Source organism: Notamacropus eugenii, chromosome 5 (genome assembly GCF_028372415.1).
Source record: "Notamacropus eugenii isolate mMacEug1 chromosome 5, mMacEug1.pri_v2, whole genome shotgun sequence".
NCBI classification, from domain to species: domain Eukaryota; kingdom Metazoa; phylum Chordata; class Mammalia; order Diprotodontia; family Macropodidae; genus Notamacropus; species Notamacropus eugenii.
Genome location: NC_092876.1, coordinates 129,550,344 through 129,569,868, shown reverse-complemented (window position 1 = coordinate 129,569,868; position 19,525 = coordinate 129,550,344). Strand labels below are relative to the sequence as shown.

Here is a 19,525-nt window from a genome sequence, read left to right as displayed (position 1 = left end):
TAGTGAAAATATACTCAATAGGAAAGTATATGTAGAATCTATACAGAATTGTATGCAGTCGTGGGGAGGGAGGGGGGGAGTGGGGGGTAGGTGGGGGGGATAAAATCACAATTGTATGGCAGTGATTGTTAAACATTACAAAATAAAAAAAATATTAATAGCTCGAACATTTATAGTGCTTTAGAATAAACTCCAAAGTAGTATATAAAAGTAACGAAACTTGGAGATAAGAAGTGAAATCCTACAGGGTCTGTTTGCAGTCAGAAATAATACACTTGCCAGCTTGAATGAGTGGAACTAAAATCAGGTCTTATTTCTGTATTAAAAGGGGAAAATAAGTTAATTGGATTTTTGTACACAAAAACCTCACAGGAGTAGAGGCAGGGGCCTGGGTGGCCTTAGTGTTGGTTGCTCGGCTGCCAGGTGTCTGTCCCAAAGCCCTGGGCTCAGCTGGGCCTATCCTGCCCTTTGGGGTAGGTCTGTCCCTGGCCCAGGTGCTGAAGAATAGTGACGCAGCCATGGGCGCTGGTGCATCGCTGTAGGGGCTGTTGGTTTTCCAAACGCCCACTCAGTGGGTCAAAGGTGAAGGTTTTATCCGTGCCTTCTCCTCTTGAGTCCCGACCACCAAGGACATAGATTCTCCTGCCACAAATGGTCACTCCACAGCTCTCCTGGAAGGTCAAGAGACAGACAAATACTCAGTCTTGGCACCTCCTTTACCACACTCCCCTGCCTAGCTAGGCCAGCTCGAAAGGATAGTTTTGGAATGTTAGATAGAGTCAAGGAGTTATCATTATAGAAAATCAGCATCATGTCACCATCATGGAATCATAAAATCTCAGAATTCTGTGAACACTTATGACTGGTCAGCCCCAGCTCTCCCACTTATCAGCTGTGTTACTCAGCAAATGTTTCTCCTCTCACCCCAGAACCTCAGTTTCCTCTATAAAATGATGGGGTTGGATTTGCTCCTCTATAAAGCCCCTCCGCAACCTCCTAGCTTCAGATTTTTCTGTGATTCTATAAATATTTAATATAATATTGCAAACACTGAAGGTATCCTCCTAGAAGCTCCAAGCCCTTCATCCTGCTCATCTCCTTTGTCAAACTGTTGATGACATCTGTCCTCTGCCTTGACCTTGGGAGGGGCCAGGAGGCCAACTTAGAATCAAAGCAGTGTGACTTCAAGTCAAGCAATCCGACTGCAGGTCAAGCAATCCAAGTAGAATTTTCCAATCCACTGTTGTTGTTTAGTCATGTCCAACTATCATGAATCCATGGACTCATACCGTCCATATCTTTAGGCAAAAGTACTTTGCCATCTCCTTCTCAGGTGGATTAAGGCAGCTGAGGCTAAGTGACTTGGGTTACACAGAATGTTACACAGCTAGTAAGTGTCTGAGGCCAGATTTGAACTAAGGTCTTCCTGACTCCAGGCCCAATACTCTTATCTATTGAGCCACCTAACTGCCTCACACTACATGACTGGAAAAGTCAGCCACCTTCTCTGACTTTTTAAAACTGGCCATCAGTTTTCTCCCTCTGTTAAATGGGGATTGTGACCATTGACTAGACTCCCTCACAAGGTTTTAGGGAAAGTCAAATGAAATTGTAGATGAGAAAATGCTTTGAAAAATATAAACTCTAAAAAGGAAAGAGGTTTAGAGTTCCATAGAATGTCAGTCCTAGAAGATACATTAAAACATGGAACATCAGAGTCGAAAATGCCTTAGAACACAGAATGTCAGAGCTGGGAGGGGTCTTAGAACACAGAATGCCAGAGCTGGGAGGGGTCTTAGAACACAGAATGCCAGAGCTGGGAGGGCCCTTAGAACACAAGAGTGTCAGAGCTGGGAGGGGCCTTAGAACACAGAGTGTCAGAGCTGGGAGGGCCCTTAGAACACAGAGTGTCAGAGCTGGGAGGGCCCCTAGAACACAGAGTGTCAGAGCTGGGAGGGCCCTTAGAACACAGAGTGTCAGAGCTGGCAGGGACATAAGAACAGAATTTGTTAATATTTATCATGGACCCTTTAATGAAGCCTATGGATCCCTTTTAATAATGTTTTTAAATGCATAAAGGAAAATGCATAGCCTTACAAAGAAAACAAATTTCACTGAAATAAAGATGTAACTTTTTTCCCCTTCCAAAGTTATGGACCTCGTGGTCTGTGGGTTCCAGTTTAAGAGCCCTGCCTTAGAACACAGAATGTCTGAATTGGGAGGCATCTTAGGCCCCTGCAGTATCAGGGATTACTTTGCCCCTTTGGGGCTTCCCTCCTCTCCCATGATCCCCAGGAGCCCAGGTGGAACACAGACCCCTCCTCACCAGGGGCCCCGGCAGGGAAGCTGCTTCTGCCCAAAGGTCTCTACATGGATCATAGCTGAAGATCTTGTTCAGGAGACCTCCCACCACGTAGATGGTGCTATCCAGGGCCACAGCTTCTATGCACCTCTGGGTGAAGGGGGCTGGAGAAAGGAGGCTCCACTTGTCTTCCCTGGGATCAAAGCACTGCACCTGAAGGAGGAGGCCAGCAGGGTCAGGGAGGGAGCCAGATTGTCCTGGCGCTGGATGATGCAGATGGGAAGGCCAGACCTTCAGGCCCTCCCAGATACATACCACCTTTGTCTATAGACCAATGAAGAATGCTGTCCCGACCTTAAAGCCCTATTCAAATGTGAACTGTTACTTATCATCACTGTTATTGTTGTTAATAGTAATAATAAATGTAAGCCACATCCTTGAATAGAAAACTGGGAAGTTTCTTTAGACATACATGAGTTCTCAACCTGGGGTCCAGTGAACTTGTCTTTTAAATATGTTGTCTGTTTTAGAGAAGCCACGTGGCACAGTGGATAGTGTGCAGCTTGGAGCCAGGAAGAGTCATCTTTCTGTGCTCATATCAGGTCTCAGGACACTTCCTAGCTGTGTGACCCTGGGCAAGTTACTTTACTCAGTTTCCTCATCTGTAAAATGAAATGGAGAAGGAAATGGCAAACTGCTCCAGTATCTGCCAAGAAAAGCCAAATACAGTCATGAAGAGTCAGATGTGACTATACAAAAAACTATTTTAATGAAATTGATTTTCTTTGCAATTCTACATGTTTCATTTTATGCATTTAAAAACAAAATTCTGAAAAGGGCCTCATAGACTTTGCTAGACTACCAAAGGGGTCCATGATACAAAAAAGTTAAGATCCCTTGGAAATAGTCAGAGATTTTTTGAGCTAGAAGGAGTCCTAGAATAGATTATCAGAGCCTGATTTGGGCTCCACTTAAGATTTATGGATCCTGTCTCCACCTCTCTCAAATCTCTCCATTCCTACACTGATTGCCCTCATTCTGAATTTCACCTCTTCTCACTTGGACTTTGCAATAGCCTCCTCATTAGTCTCCCTGCCTCTTCACCCCATCCCTCCTGGAGCCACAAGAGGCATCTTCTTGATCCTGAGGTCTGACTTTTGCTCAGAAGATTCCAGTGGGTCCTCACTGCCTGTAGGACTGAGTCCAGACTCCTTGAGCTGGCATTCAAAATCATCTGCATCCTAGTCTCAATTTCCCTTTGAATTCTCTGCTTGCTTTTCTGTATTCTGTGCTCCACTCACATGAAAACCAAATTAAGAGAAACAGCAGAGTAAAGTGGAAAGAGCCCTGGCTCTGGAGTCCTTTGACCTGAGTTCAAATCCTACCTCTGACACTTATGGCCTGTGAGACCTGGAGCAAGAGACCCCCTTAATTTCTCATGGCCTCACTTTCCTCCTCTGTAAAGTGAAGGTATTAACTAGATGACCTCTGACGTCCCCTCTAGATCTATAGCTGCTTTTTCTCCTTCTCTTTGGGTACTGTGCTTTCTTGTCTGGGTGCCTCTGCTCAAGCTATCCCCAGCTCAGCCAGATCCCCTCCCTATCTCTACTAGGTCCCCTTTCCTCTCCTGCCACATCAGATTGAATGTAAGAGGCTTTAAAAAAAAAAGTTCATTCATTTATTTATTTTTAGTTTTCAGCATTCACTTCCGTAAGATTGTGAGTTCTAAATTTTCTCCCCCTGCCTCTCCTCCCTCCTCCCCAAGACAGCTTGAAATCTGATATAGGTCATACATATACGGAATGTAAGATTCTTGAGGAAAGGGACTGTTTTTGTCTTTGTTTACACATCACTTTGCACCTAGGTGATCACTAAAGGCTTGTTGGATTGGATTAAAGCCCTCATCGTCTTTCAGAGCTTAGCTTAGGTGCTACCTTCTTCAGAAAGCAAAACCAGTCTTTTCTTTCCATATCATGACACTTTATTTGTTCCTCCCTTATGTTTCTTGGGGGTTTTTTGTTGTTGTTGTTGTTGTTTTTTTGTGGGGGGAGGCACAGCTAGCTATTAAGTGTCTGAGGCCAGATTTGAACTTAAGTTCTCCTGACTTCAGGGCTGGTTGCTTTATCCACTGTGGCACCTAGTGGCCTCCCTCCCTTATGTGTTAATCACCTTCTATTTTTGGATTATAATTCTTAGTAATGTGTACATTACCACTAGATGTGGAACTTCCTCTGGGCAAGAAATGGGTCTTGTCCAATTCTATCTCTCTCAGCACATGAAGCATATGATAGATACATGCTTTTAAAATGTTAGCTTAGATCTGTTTGGTGAAATCGAACCAAGAGCTGTCAGACTAGACTAAGCGAAAGGGCCTTGCATTGGTCAGGAGGGAAATGGATGCCTGCCTGGAACCAGGAATCTTAGCATCACCCTCTAATAGGTAGCAGTGGTCCTCCTGCCCTGGCAAGAGACTCCAAAGGAAAGCTGTCACATCCACCCTCCCTCCCCCCTGATCCCCTCTACCTCTCACCTCCCCCATGCCCACTCCCTTCCCTGGCTCACCTTGTCCGTGTTGGCACCGTCATCCACAGCACCTCCAATCACATAAAGCTTATTGCAGCAGGTCACCACAGCTGCTGAGCTCACGGCCTCCAGGAGTGGGGCCATGGGGGCCCAGGCATTGGAGAAGGGATCATAGCACTCCACGCTCCCCAGGCGGCGGACACCATCAAAGCCTCCCACAGCATAGAGCTGAGAAACGGAGGAGGGGTCCCAGAGGAACAAGCAGTCAGCATTGTTGTTCTACAGTGGCTTCCCACTAACCACAGGGTCATGTGAACTCCTCAACTCTGACTTGAGGCTTTCCCACTTACCTGGTCTCAATCTGCCTCTGCAGCCTGATCCGTCAACACTTCCCTGCTATCTGAAGCCTCTGCTCTGGCCCCCTCGTCCTTTCCTGGGTCTCTTCCATGTCTTCTTCCCTTCCCTTCTTTTCTGTGCCCTACTCCCTCTCTGCCCACTTAATATTATCACCCCTTTCAGGTCCAAGTCAAATCTCACGTCCTTTAGGAAGTCCTCCCTTACCACATCAGCCAATAATCACAATCTTTATCTACCAATAACAATCTTTAGTGTTTCCATTCAAGACAGATATCTTTATGAGATCAGTGTGGCTTAATGGAAGGAATGCTGGACTTAAAGTCCAAAGACCTGGGTTCAAATCCTCCACTTAGCAGTGCTGTGACTTTGGACTAATCTCTTCCCTTCTTGGGGACTCAGTTTCCTCTTCTGTAAAATAAAGAGGAAGTTAGATTCTATGGTCTCTTGTGTTTCTAAAGGTCTGTGAGTCGCAGTATACTTTCAGTAATGGGAACTTTTAGTATCCCTTCAGTTATGGGAACCTTGTTTGTAATTCCTTTTCTTTCCCTTGTGGGTTTCTTTGTAGGGGGAGGACATAGTGGAGGCAAATAGGTAAGGATTAAGCAGAAGTGGAGCAGGATGCCACAGCATCAGGATTCCTAATGGAATTTTAAAAAATAAAGGAAGAGGGAACTGTTCGTTAGATCGGTGACTTTGATTTAGCACCAAATACAAATAGGCATGCGACTGTTCTAGGTCCAAATTCTAGAGCTATAACTAGAAATGTTTGACCTGGGTGTAAGCAGTATGACATGTCTTTAATGCAGTTGTTTTGGGGTATTAGTAGTGGGGAGCCATGGAGACTCTAAGACACTGCTGCTGAAGAAGCTCCAAAAGAGTAGGTGAAGAGGGGCTTATCTGGTGGTAGGCTGCCAGGGAATTCCCTGGGTAGTTTCCTCATTTAACTCGTTCTTTCTAACTACATGTTGTTAACAGATGTCTGACTCAGAGAAGGGGAACCTTAGGCCTTCAGACCACATGCGACCTCCTAGATCCTTAGGTGAGGCCTTTTGAGTGAATCCAGATTTTACCGAACAAACAAATTTGGATTCAGTCAAAAGGCCACATTTAAGGATTTAGGAGGCCAGATGTGGCCTGAAGGCTTCAGGTTCCCCACCACTGCACATGATATCAGCACCCTGGGACAAAATCCCAAACACCCTACCCTGGTTATGGTTCTACAGAAGATGCCAGTTTCACATGGGTTCAGAAGGGAGGGAAACTGTTAACTCCAGAGATTATCTTGGGAAGTTTCATTTCATTTAGACTGGACCAAGGTAGATTCTGGCCGTTTACTTCTAATGACCTCACAATTTACAAGTCTGTATATTATCTTTCCTTTATAAATCAACCTTATAAATGAACCCATCTCCATTGTATGGAGATGGGGGCAGAAGGGGAGCAGGAGCAGATGGCAGACTAGGGCATCCTGCTTTGAAGGCAGCCACAGAATGGGGATGATAATTAAGGGTAAGGCATACTGCAGGAACCAAGCAGGTTCAGGAACCTGGAGCAGGAACTCAGCAATCAGGGAAGGTTTAGAAAGCAGTGAAAAATAAAAGGATTCTCTCCACAAATTCTAAAGATCTAGAGCTTCTGTCCAAGGTTAGCTTTGTGTCAGTTTTATGTGGGTCTTGCATGTGTTTATATACATATATGTTGTCTTCCCTGATTAACTTATACATCCCTAAGGGCACAGACTCTTTAGGTGACTCTTTTGGATGGAGAGCACCAGAGTGCTTTTCTTGGGTTTGTTAATTAGGGGAAACATAATAGTAATAATACCTAGCTCTGGCCACATTAGTCTTTTCCTGGTTCTCTAGCTAGCATTAACATGGCACTTTAAGGTTTGCAAAGTGCTTTACAAATATTATCTCATTTGATCCTCACAACTACCCTCGAGGTAGGGGCTGTTGTATTCCCATTTTGCCACCAGGGAGGTTCACTGTGGGCCTAGGGAGGGAAGATCAGAGAATAAGTATGAAGTGTTTAATATGTGGCAGGCACAGTACTAAGTGCTTTTGCAAATATTATCTCATTTGATCAGCCAGCCCACTCCCCTGGCCTTAGGGATACCTCTGTTGTCCCTGCCATGTTGTTACCAGCCTCATACACCCCCTAGATGTGTGGGGCTCTTTGGACTTGGAGCCTTCTGGATGAGCCCAGCCTTGAGATGTAATGTTTAATGGGGCTTCTCCGGGAACCTAAGAGACCCAAGAGGATCAGCGACCCAGATGGCAGAGCCCACCTACCCGCCCTTGCAGGACTGCCATCTTGTGTCTCCACCTGCCCTCGTTCAGGGAGGCTGCCCTGACCCAAGTCTGCAACTGAGATCGGAACATCCAGAGGTCACGGCTGTGGATGTGGCCACCTGAGGAGAAAGAACCATAGAACTTCAGAGACAGACAAGACGTTAGACTATGGAACACAGAATGGCTGACCTGGAAGAGAGCTTAGAACAGAAAACATATAATGTTGGCAATGGAAGAGATCTTAGAAAAGAGAATGTCAGAGCTTGGATGGACCTCCAATCCTAGAGTGATAGAGTAGGAAGTGGTGAGATGGGATCATCTAGTTCAACCTCGTCATTTTAGAGATGGGGTAATTTAGGGTCATGGAACAGAAGGGACTTGCTCAAGGTCACACAGTCCATGTAGATCATTCCCAGTAAGTGGCATTAGTTCCCCTCTTGGATCAGCCCATGCCTTTCTATATAACACAGACAAATCTCACCCCTTCGCCAGACCTCAGTATCCTTATCTGTAAATTGGGAAATTGGCCTACATTATCTCCAGGCTCATTTTTAGATCTAAATTATACATTCTGGATGGGGAGGTGGTGGGAGCAGTGGAGCAGGAGAGGATGAGACTGAACCCAGCTACTTTAGGCTCTCTCATGAGTGGAAAGGAAGTTCTGGAGGGCTGGAAGCAGCCTTTGCCCCAGGTTCTCAGCTAATCCAAGCAGGGTTGTGAAGGGCCCTGGGCTGGTACCCTGCCCTCACCTGAGATGTAGATATCATTCTTCATGGCACACATGGCAAACTCGGATTTGGTGCATCCGGGCATGCTAGGCAGTGTCTTCCACTGGCGGCTCCATGGATGATAGACACCAGCGAAGGGGAGAGTCAGGAGCCCTGTCCTGTCACAGCCACCAACCACCACGATCACTTCGGCCAGATCCATAAACCTAGTACCAGGAAGGAGGGAGAGAGCCAATCGCCCTTCTCTGGACAGTCCAGGAAGAGACCAGAAATGCCACTAATCTCTCAGGCTGTTGACCCGCTTTCTCTCCACCATTAATCTCACCTCTAAGCAACTGCCCTGCATGCATGCCAGGGATCCCTCAAGATCACTGATTACTCCCCCCTCCGAAATGATTACTAATCCCATTTACCCACTTGGGGATTGTCCCCGCAGGCCACTGACCCAAGGCCCACTGATCTTTTAAGCTATCCTCGATTACTAATTTCATTGACCTGAATCCTGATGGCCTCCTCAGTTTAATGATGATCAGCTTATCTGATTCCTAAGTCACTGACCCCCATCTCACTGACCACTGGTCTCACAGACCATTCAGACTATGAACCGTTGAACACTCTGATGTCTCAGAGACTGACCTGGCAGGCCACTGTCCATTAATCATGCTGAGCTCCAAAATTTTATTTAAAAAATGAATGTTAAAAATTGTCTTTACATGTAATTGAAAAAAAATACTATTTTTAGAAAATCATGCTGAGCTCCACTCTATAGCCCTGCTCCCATCCTGGTTTTCCCCCTTCCTTGTCTACACAAACACCTAACCACTAATTTTGATGCCCTTTGCTTGAGTCTCTCAACCATTATTCCATCTGACTCCACTGAGAGTCAGCCACCCTCCTACTTTTCATTTGTCATCATTTTCACTGACTGATACATCTGTTAAATTTACTCCATCTCAGGGTTCCCCAGAGTAGAAGCCATGTGTCCCCCAGATACCCTAACACTGCCCTTTGGTTCTGGGGGGACTGAAGGACCCCCCTACCTCCTGGGGGTGGCCCTCCATGAGCTGCCCTCCCTCCCGAGGATGAAGCATTGGCGGGCCTCCAGCAGAAGTGGGTGGCACTCACGGCTGGCCCGAACCATCTCATCAGCCTCTACCTTCTCCAGGAAATAGGCTGGGGCCAGTAGAGGAAGCCGAACTTGCTCTAGCAAGCATGACAGCTGTCCCTGTCTGGCAGGAGGGTCATGGCGCACCCAGCGCATAGCAGCCTCAAACACAGCCTCCTCTCTAGCAACCGCAAGCCTCTCATCAGCCAGCAGCTCAGCCACCTGGGGAAGTTCCAGTTTCAGGAACTCAGGCTGGAGGGAGACGTCTGAAAATGCCTGGCGTAGCACTCGGCGGCTCCCCTCTGCCAGGGAGGGCAGGGAGAAGGTCTGAGCCAGCCTGAGAAAAGCCAGGCAGTTCTCTGGTCCAAGCCGGCCCTCCAGGAAGTTGGCACAGGCCTCCCGAAGTGGAATCACTCCCAGCAGGTCAGACAGGGCTAGCAGAGCAGCTGTGTTCTCCTCCAACAGGCTCACACCAGCCCCATAGAGGTGATCCAGGAGCAGGCCCAGGACCCCTGGGGAAACTTGAGGAAGGGGTACTACATCTTCCTGGGGTCCACCACCAGCAAATAGGGCCTGGAAGTAGGTGCTGCCAGCTGACAAGGCCGCACGGTGACAAGGAAAGTCACAGTCGCCAGCCCGCAGGACCACATCTGGAAGGGTACCTTGGAGCTGGGACACATTGAGGGTCTCCAGGACATGCTGGCCATGGTCAGAGCTAACACAGGGCACAGCACAGGATGGATCGTCTGAGCAAGGCGCTGCTTCCTTATTAGTAGAGCTCTCAGGCATCCTGTTTTATTAAAAATAAACAAATGAGAAATGACTTTTCTCTTCGACATTTCAAAGGCTTGAAGGAGGGAGGGCAAAGGAGATGAAGTGGGTTGTGACTCCATCTTTCAGGGTCCAGCTTGAGGCCCCCTGCCTTGACTACTCCAGTACTCACTTGGACTGAGTGATCACACACTTTCATTCAACAGAAGCCAACAAACATTAATTAAATGTCTATTCTGTGCCTGGCAAGTTTCTAGATGTTGGGGAACCAAACAAAGACACCCATTCTGTCCCCTGTTCTCCACTGATGTAACTTTTACCCTTATTGTCTCATGCCTTTCATTTGGACTGTTGCAATTGGATTGTCAGCTTCCCATTTCTCCTCTTTCCAAATCTGTCCTCCAGAGAGCTTCCAAATTTATACTCTGAAAACATGGATCTGATCACAGCACTCCCCTACTCAAAAATCTTCATTGACCCTCGAATAAATACAAAATCCTCAGCTTGGCACTTATGGCTCTCCACAGCCTGGCTCCCACCTCCCTCTCCAGTCTTATGCCATAGACCTCCCCCTCATGCTTTCTCCATTCCATTCAAACACAGCCATCTCCCACTTCTGGCCCTTTCACAGGCTGCCGCCATGTTTGGAATGCACACCTTCCCTCTACCCCTCACCCAAAAGGAATCTTCTCTCAACACATAACCTAGGATTCAGCCTCTACAAGAGGCCTTTTCTGATTCAGCATTTATCATAGTGCCTGGCACATAGTAGGCATTTAATCAGTGTTTGTTGACTGACTGACAGATCCTCCAGTTCTTAGTGTCGTCTTTGGTCTAAATATTCTCAATTCCTTCAGCTTCTCTTATGGCACAGTTTCTAGTCCTCTCACCATCCTAAGCACCTTCCTTTGTTCAAAGAAGGTTTGACCCTTTCTTGATCTTGCTTGGGACAGCTAGGTGGCACAGTGGATAGAGTTCTGGGCCTGGAGTCAGGAAGACTCATCTTCTGAGTTCAAATCCAACCTCAGACACTTACTAGTTGTATGATCCTGGGCAAGTCATATAACCCTGTTTGCCTCAGTTTCTTCAACTATAAAATGAGTTGGAGAAGGAAATGACAGACCACTCCAGTATATTTACCTAGAAAACTCCAAATGGGATCATGTAGAGTCAGACGCCACTTAAACAACAGCAAAGATTTTGCATAGTCATCCTTGCACTCTCTACTTCCGTAGGACCTCAGTAAGGAAAGTAGTCTACAGACTGTAATACATATGGAAATGAGACATCTTTATTGTTAGATGAACTGATACAGTGGAAAGAGAAATGAACTGGGAATGAGGAGTTCTGGTCTCAGCTCTGACATTTACTAGCATGTGACCTTGGGAAAATCATTTCCCTTGTGTAGGGCTTTGTGTCTTTACCTGCCAAATGAAGGCATCTATTTCCTAGACCTAAACTATCCCGTAGATTAGTAAACTGCCTAAGTCTTGGACTACTTCTCTCTCTCTGTGGTCTCAGCTAGAATGGAGGAACAGAAAGTTCAAGGAGAAAAAAGATAGAAGAGTCTTCCTGTGTGCATGTCATGCTCTTTGGGCCTCAGTTTCTTTATCTGTAAAATACTGGGGCAGGAATGATCAGCACTAGAACCAGTATAGGATGGCTGTCACACCCATCTCCTGGGACTGGGCTACTCACTGGGGTGGGTTTTTCCTGATCTATTTCCTGGTCCAAGGGCTGATCCCTCAGGATGTCTGAGATCACTAGGTGGGATCAGCCATCGCCACCAGTCACTACTACTTCCTTCCTAGATTGTACACTCAGCCCTGGCCCTCCCAAGCACCCATCCTCCTCTGTCCTTTTCCTCAGCCCATCTTCTATTGTTTCATCCTTTCCTTTGTGCATTCTTTCAAGTTCTGGTGCTCACTGAAATCTTGCTCCTAAATCTTCTGCCATCTTCTTGAAAGCTTTTGGCTCCTCTTCTTCTGTCTCATGACAGACAGGGCCAGGAGGAGCTGGCATATGTCTTACCCCCAGTGCCACTTTCAGACCACCCTCCCCACCCCCCTGCCACCATTACTCAACAACTGCCCACTTCCTCTGTCAAGTTCACTCAGTCTGGGGCCCAGTCCAGGTCCTTGAGGCTATTCTCTACGGACCTCCAGTGCACTCTCTGTCCTTCCCAGTAAGTTCATCATTTGGTCCACAGTGTTCTCTTCTGCCTCAACTCCCATTATATACACCCCACTTCTCCATCCCCCTCTCCTAATGACCTCTGTCTCCTGTCTTCTTCAGCACAGGGGTAGCACCATAGGATCCTAGATGTAGAACTGAGAGAGACCCTAGAGGTCATCTGATTCAACCCCTTCATTTTACAGAGAAGAAAACTGAAGGTCAGAGAGGTTAAGTAACTTGTCCAGGTCACAGAGACAGTAAATGTCAAAGATGAGATTTGAACTCAGGTCTTCTTAGGCATTTTATCTCCTATGCCATACTGTCACTGTCATTATACTTAAGATACTACTTCCTCCTCCCCACCAACTGAATTTACCTTAGGTGTCAGTGTTTCTGGTTATGAGGAGGAAGAAGGCTTTCCTGACAGCATCTCAGCTTCCCTTCTCTCTCCCCAGATCACCCAAACCAGAGTCCTGTGCAAGATCTCCCAGCCTCATGGGTGGGGGGCTATGAAGGGGCTGGCCTCCATTGAAGAAGATTGCCAGGAATAGGTTCCAAGTTCACCTAAGTCTGATCTTTCTGGGTTCGGAAATCTTAAACTCCTCAGGTATTTCCCATGACCAGGAGTTTAGAGTCTTATGAAGCTTATTGAAAAGGCAGCATGGCATAGTGGATAGGTCACTGGCTGCTGGAGTCAGGGAGAAGGGTTCAAGATCTGTCTCAGACACTAGCTGTGTGACCCTTGGTCAAGTCATTTTACCTTAGTTTCTTATCTGTAAAATGGCACTGGACTCAAAAGCCTCTAAGACTCTTCTCAGCTCTAATTCTGTGTATAATCTGATAGTCCATTGTGTGTCAGTTTTGATTGGGACAACATTTTGATATAAATAGAAATCTAACATATAGTAACTTACCCCCATCACCCCAAGGTCTGCCCTCAAGGGACAAGTAGAAAAAATCTCACTCTGCCCTGTCAGCCCTGCAAATTCTTGAAGGCAGTGAACCCAACTCCCAAGCCTTCTCTTCCCTAGGGTTTAAATATGCCTGTTCAATCAACTGATACTCCTATGATCGTCTTAGTTTGCTTTCTGCTGGATGCTTCCAGCTTGTCTCTGGCCCTCAGCGGACTTCAAGACACACACACACACAAACCACATGGAAACGTACTAATTCTGGGACACAGACACAGTTAACAAACATACAGCACTTACTATGCTGTGTACCTGGGCGGGTCACAAAGAGATAGCTAACCCGATCCTCTCATTTTTAGGGATCAAGAAACTGACACCCAGAGGCTGACATCTTCAAAAGTGTTGGGCTTGTGTCTTCTTTAAGGCTAGGTTCAGAACTCTGTGTCCTGTAGGGACAGATACCAGCACAGAAACACAGGCACACAGGAGGACACACACACACACAGACACAGACACATAGGCACACACAGGACAAGCGGACACAGCCAGAGTCATCCAGCTGACCTGTCAGCCTCTGCCCCGACGCACTGGACCTACCTGGAGTTCACCTGGTTCGTCCCTCAGGACCCGCTTGGTCCCACACCTCTGCTCAAGCCCAGCCCAATCTGCCCTGCGGTACAGCCAGCCCTCTGCTGCTGGGACTGAGTGAGGGGAGGACAAAGCCTCATAGCTTCAAAGGGGAGGGGGATAGGCAGAGTCCGGGGGAGGGGCGGGGAAAGAGCTTTTGTTCCTTTCCGATGACCTGAAGGGGCTCGTGTGACTTGGCGTGCACGTGGCTGTGTTTGTTATTGTGACCATATGTGTGATTGTATCCCTCAGAGTGCGATTCTGTGTATATGAGTGTGCATCTCTGAGAGACTGAGCTCGTGTGTCCATGGTCGTGGTTGTATTTGTCAGTGATCCTACGAGGAGATCTGCATCTGTGTGTATGTGTGCCAGTGAATATGCATTTATTAAGCACCTACTGAGTTCTAGACACTGGAGGGGATTAAAAAAAAAGACAAAAGACTTTTCTCAAGGATCCCAGTCTGAAGAGAGACAAACTATATACAAACAAGATATTTACAAGATAAATTGGGATAGTCTGAGGGAAAGGCACATCTGAGGATGGGGAAAGACTTTTGCAGATGAGATTTCAGGTCGAACTTGAAGGAAGACGGAAGAAGGGAGATGAGTATGGAGAGCGTTCTAGACTTTGAGAACAACTAGCTAAAGCAGAGGGAGTAGAGGTGGAGCGTCTTGTTCCAGGAAAAGCAAGGAGGGAAGTCATTGAACAGCAGAGAAGGAAGAGGGGTGTGAAGCGTCTGAAGCCTGGAAAAATAGGTCGAGGCATGAAGACTCTGAATGCCAAGTAGCAGATTTCTATATCTGATAATGGAGTGATAAGGAGACACTGAAGTTTATTGAATGGTGTGTGTATGTGTGATGGTCAGACCTGAACTTTTGGAAGATCTTTTTGACAGCTGAGAGGAGGATGGACAGGACTGGGCAAAGACCTGAGGCAGGGAGACCAAGCAAAAAGTCCCTGCACTGGTTCAGGTGTGAGGTGATGAGAGTCTGCCCTACGGTAGTGGCAGTGTCAGAAGAAAGGGGTGTAGGTAGACAAAAGATTTTATGAAGGTAAAATCAATGGGATTGGCCATAGATTGGATATGGGGTGAGGGAGGAGAGAGAATAAGTTAAGGATACCTAGGATTTCATTTCTGGGTGACTGAGAGGAGAGTGGTGCCTTTGACCGGAATAAGGAAGGTTTTCGGGAAAAGACAATGAATTGCTTTGGACATGTTAAGTTTATGGGGCATCTAGTTCAAGATTTCAAATAGACAGTTGGAGATGCAAGTCTGGGGGTTAGGACTGGATAAATAGATCCAAGAGTCATCATTATGGAAATGATAGGCAGCTAGATGACCTGGAGTAAGGAAGACCTGAATTCAAATCTAGCCTCCAATACTTACTATGTGACTCTGGGCAACTTATTTAACCTCTATTTCCTCCTCTGTAAAATAAGGAAGTTAGACCAGATCCCCTGAGGAGCAACTGGAAATTATGATCCTAAAGCCATGTCTGTATCCAATTTCATGTCTGTATATATTTGTGGAATAGTGTTTATATCTGTGTCTGTCCCTGTGTGTAGGCAGAGAAGGTTGCTGATCAATTCCAAGTCTCCCTTTGGGACATAGCCACAAGGAACAAAGGTGGAGCCCCCCCACATTCACTCCCAATCCCAGAACCCTGAGCTGATCCAGGGGGAGTAAGGGAGGCTGGGGAAGGGGGTGAGGGAGAATAGAAAAGGACCTGTTGAGTTAGGGGTGAGAACGGAGAGCCCTCTTAGTGCTGTGGAGAGCCCTACCATAGGGAAATGACATGCTGTGGTGTGTATCCTATGTGACCTTGGATAGGCCCCATCACCTTGTTGAATCTTAGTTTCCTCCCCGGTAAAACAAAGAGGGGATGATCTCTGAGGTTCCTTCTAGCTAGCTCTAAATCTTAATGATCTTAAGGCAAATATGATCCTTAGTTTAAAAAAAAAAAAGGCATTAGATGACATCTAAGGTCTTTCCTAGGTGAAGAAATGGAGGTGCAGAAGGGTGACTAGCTCAAGGTCACACAGCTAAGTTGCAAGAATCAAGATTTGAACTCAAGTCCTTTGATTCTAAATGCATCCTCATTGTAATTCTGCGATTGGGAAGGAGACAACACAGCACAGGGGAGGTAAAAGAAGGAAGGCAGAGAGAAGAGGAGACTGTTGGAAAATGCTCGGGACTTAGACCAGACTTAAGTTTAAATCCCTGCTTTGAGGTTTACAATTTATTCGACTTTAGGTAATCTTAATCTCTTCAAGTTTCCATTTCCCTAATAGCAAAATGAGACGATTAAATTTTGTCCTTCAGCTCTCTTTAATAATTTCAATTTATTTTAAAATGTGCGTTGCCCTCGGTTGGCTGCTGGGATGCTCTGCGAAGCCCCCCTCCTTAATGGGGACAGATCCAACACTAGAATTAGAGTCCAGGCTCCATGAAGTTTAAAGTTCCCATATTTTTGGAAATCCTCTCACTTAAAAGTTTAGAGGAAGACTGACTAGTCTTCCCTCAGTGCAGGTTAAGAGTCATCGAAGTGCCCAGAATCCTTCTGTCTCAACTCTGATCTGCAGGAGCACAGGTAGGGCACTTCTGAGGGTATTTAGACCAACCTCCATACCAGTGCTGAAATCCCCTTTTATAGTCTCCTTGCCTGGGCCATCCATCCCCTGCTTGCACCTGGAACCATCTATGATGAGCTCACTTCTTCATGAGATAGCTGTTGTGTCATAGTAACTTCTGATTGAGTTGAAACTTACCTTATTTCTCTCAGGACTTTCTCTGCCCTGTCCCCATCCCCACTGAGTTTCCTTTTGTGTTCCCCCATTAGAATGTAAGCTTGAGAGTAGGGACTGTCTCTCTACTAGTATTTGTATCCTTAGTATTTTAGCTAGTGTTGTATCCTTACTACATCCTCAGTATATAGTAAGCACTTAATAAATGCTCATTCATTTATCTCTGTACAAAATAACCCTTTCCCCAGTTATCTAGGGTCATAAAGAATGCATCTTCACCACTTCTTAATGGCCCCAGTTCTTCCCTCTGGGATCACACAGCATCTATCCCTTTAGAGCGCTGAACAGAGCTCAGGTTTTGCTTGTAAATCTTTTCTTCACCAGGTTCAGTACCAAATGTGGCTCTTCATGCTGGTTCCACATCCCCTGTACAACCCTTCACAGATGGGGAAATGTGATTCATCTAGAAGGCAGTGCAAAGGCACTGTTGGCTCTGAGGTTCTCAACTCCTGGCTTTGTTACCGATTCTGGCTTCTCTGTCATTGACTAGCTAGCAAGGTGACCTCATTTCCCTTCCCTAGGTCTGTTTCCTCCTTTCAAAACGAATTGAGTTGGGCTAGCCCTTTCAGGTTTACCCTCAAATTTATTTTTATTTTTTTTCAGTTGATAAGTATTTTTTCTCCTTTCTACCTCCACCACCTGAAACAAAACCAAACCCATGGTAACAAATAAGCAGAGTCAAGCAAAACGAATTCCTGTGTTGGTCATTGTCCACAAACATCTCATTGTGTGATCCTGGGTTCTCTACCTCTCTATCAAGAGGTAGGCAGCCTGCTTCATCATCAGTCCATTGGAATGGTGAATTGTTGCTTCTCCAGTTTTTCATACGTGGACCTCTCCTTTGAGTTGGAGAGAAAGGGGTGGTGGAACTTGGGGGTGGTTTCTGATCCTGGTTCTGGCAATCAATCAATCTACATTTATTAAGCACCTACTATGTGCCAAACTCCTGCCATTGCCCTCTGGGTCTGTTACCTCTTCTGAAATATGAAACAAGACAAGATGATTTCTGGCATGACAGCTCTGAAATTTTACGTTATCCATGACTTTTTCCATTGTACCTATATTCTACTTAAATATTTGGTTGTCTTTGCCCCATTAAGCTGCAATTCTTTTAAATTTAATTTTTATTCTGATATTTTATCTCACATATAAACTAGAATCTCTTGAGGGTAAGGACTGAACTTTATGTGGAACTGGTAAGTCTGCTGAATGAAATGAGGTCTGGTGCCAGGGTATGAGCTCCTGGGTGGGCAGGGCCTGGGGCCTTCATCCAGTTTATGTACCTAGAGGAAAAACTCATCCAAATATACTTTCTGCAGCACAGCACACTTGCCAAATTATTAACCTGCCCAGGCAGGGGCCCTCATCTGAAGCCAGATCCATCTGCTGTCTGGTACACATACACACACATTCCTTATAATACGAAATCCCACCACAGTAGGGCTCCTGTGTTCCTGACAGAGACACCAGAAATTCCTTGATGCCAAAGGTTCACCTTGATGCTGGATACACTGTCCTCCACCTCAGGGAGTTGTGAGATCTAGCATATAGTTGGCACATTGTAGGTGCTTGGCCAGTGTGACCCAGATCCCAAGAGAGAGACCTGTGTCTAGCTTAGGAACTTGGGTAAGGACACTGTCCCAAAGAGGAGAGGGGATGGACACCTGAAAACCCAATGGGCAATAGTGGGAATGGGTCTTCTGTGTGTATGTCTTGCCTCTCCAGATGAATTGGAAGCTCCAGGCTGAGAGGCATTTTTCCTGGGCCACCCTGCACTCCTCCCCCACCCTGATTTAGCCCAAGGAAGATGAGAAATTATAGTCATATTTCCTTCGAAGGGGGAAGAAAAGGAAACCCATAAGTCTAGAACATGTCTCAGAGAAAGCTAGCAGGCCCAGAACTAGGGAGTATAAGAAAGCCTTCCACCCCATCTCTGCCCCTTTCAAACCAAATGAGGTAATATTTGTAAAGTACTTAGCCCTATGCCTGGCACACAGTAGGTGCTTAATAAATGTTTGTTCCCTCCCTCCCCACCAGGAGGGACCCCATAGGAAGAAAAAGGTCAACAGGGGAGGGGAGTGGTATAAATACACGCTTTTGGTCCTCTCAAGGCAGGAAAGAAGCCACTCTCTGTTCAGTGGCTTAGAGACCGTTCTATCTCCCACTAACTCACCAAGTCATTTTCTTCCCTCCTCAAGTGTTAGCAAAAAGGGAACTGGATTAGGAGTCAGTAGACCTGGGTTCAAGGATCAGCTCCTCCATGAAGCCTTTCCTGATCTCTCCCCTCCCCAACTACTCAAACTACTCTGGATTCATTTTGTATAAATTTTGCATAGACTTATACATGTTGGCTCCACTCAGAACATAAGCTTCCTGAGGGCAGGGATTGACGGTTTCACTTTTGTCTTTGCATTCTTTGTTTCTGGCACATAGCAGGTGCTTAATAAAAGCTTGTTGATTGTTTCACTTACTACTAAAGAGATGTGGGCTAAGTATTATTGAAGCAGCTAGCTGGCCCAGTGGATGACACACTGGACCTGGAGCCAGGGAAAACCTGTGTTCTAATGTGACCTCTGACACTTATTAGCTGTGTGATGACCCCAGGCAAGTCACAACCTCTGCCTGCCTCAGTTTACTCATCTGTAAAATGGGACAATAATAGCACCAACCTCCCAGGATTGTAATGAGGATCAAATGAGATTCTACTTGTGAAGTGCTTTTCAACCTTAAAGCACCATATAAATACATCCCATCCCCACCTGCCTCCCGCCCTCCCCCCCACCCCTCCCCCAATGCAAGCCTTCTCTTTTCTAAGCTAAACATTCCCAGCCCCACTGCTCTTGTCTGGAACGATGTCCTGTCCCTCTGCCACCCTGGCTGCCTTCTGCTGCTAGGCACAGGATGGCACGAGAACACAAGAACCAGGACA

At 46.3% G+C, this 19,525-nt stretch overlaps 1 protein-coding gene across 1 annotated transcript; it reads right to left on the bottom strand.

The window, feature by feature from the left end:
* Positions 1–253: 253 nt before the first annotated feature.
* Positions 254–10,145, bottom strand: KLHL35 (kelch like family member 35). The gene is made up of 6 exons (XM_072610826.1): positions 9,242–10,145; positions 8,223–8,407; positions 7,474–7,592; positions 4,865–5,053; positions 2,327–2,515; positions 254–671 (listed from the first exon to the last, which is right to left on the bottom strand). The coding sequence occupies exons 1-6, from the start codon at positions 10,093–10,095 to the stop codon at positions 447–449; spliced, it is 1,761 nt and encodes a 586-aa protein (XP_072466927.1). The 5' UTR covers positions 10,096–10,145; the 3' UTR covers positions 254–446.
* Between the last annotated feature and the right edge of the window lie 9,380 nt (positions 10,146–19,525).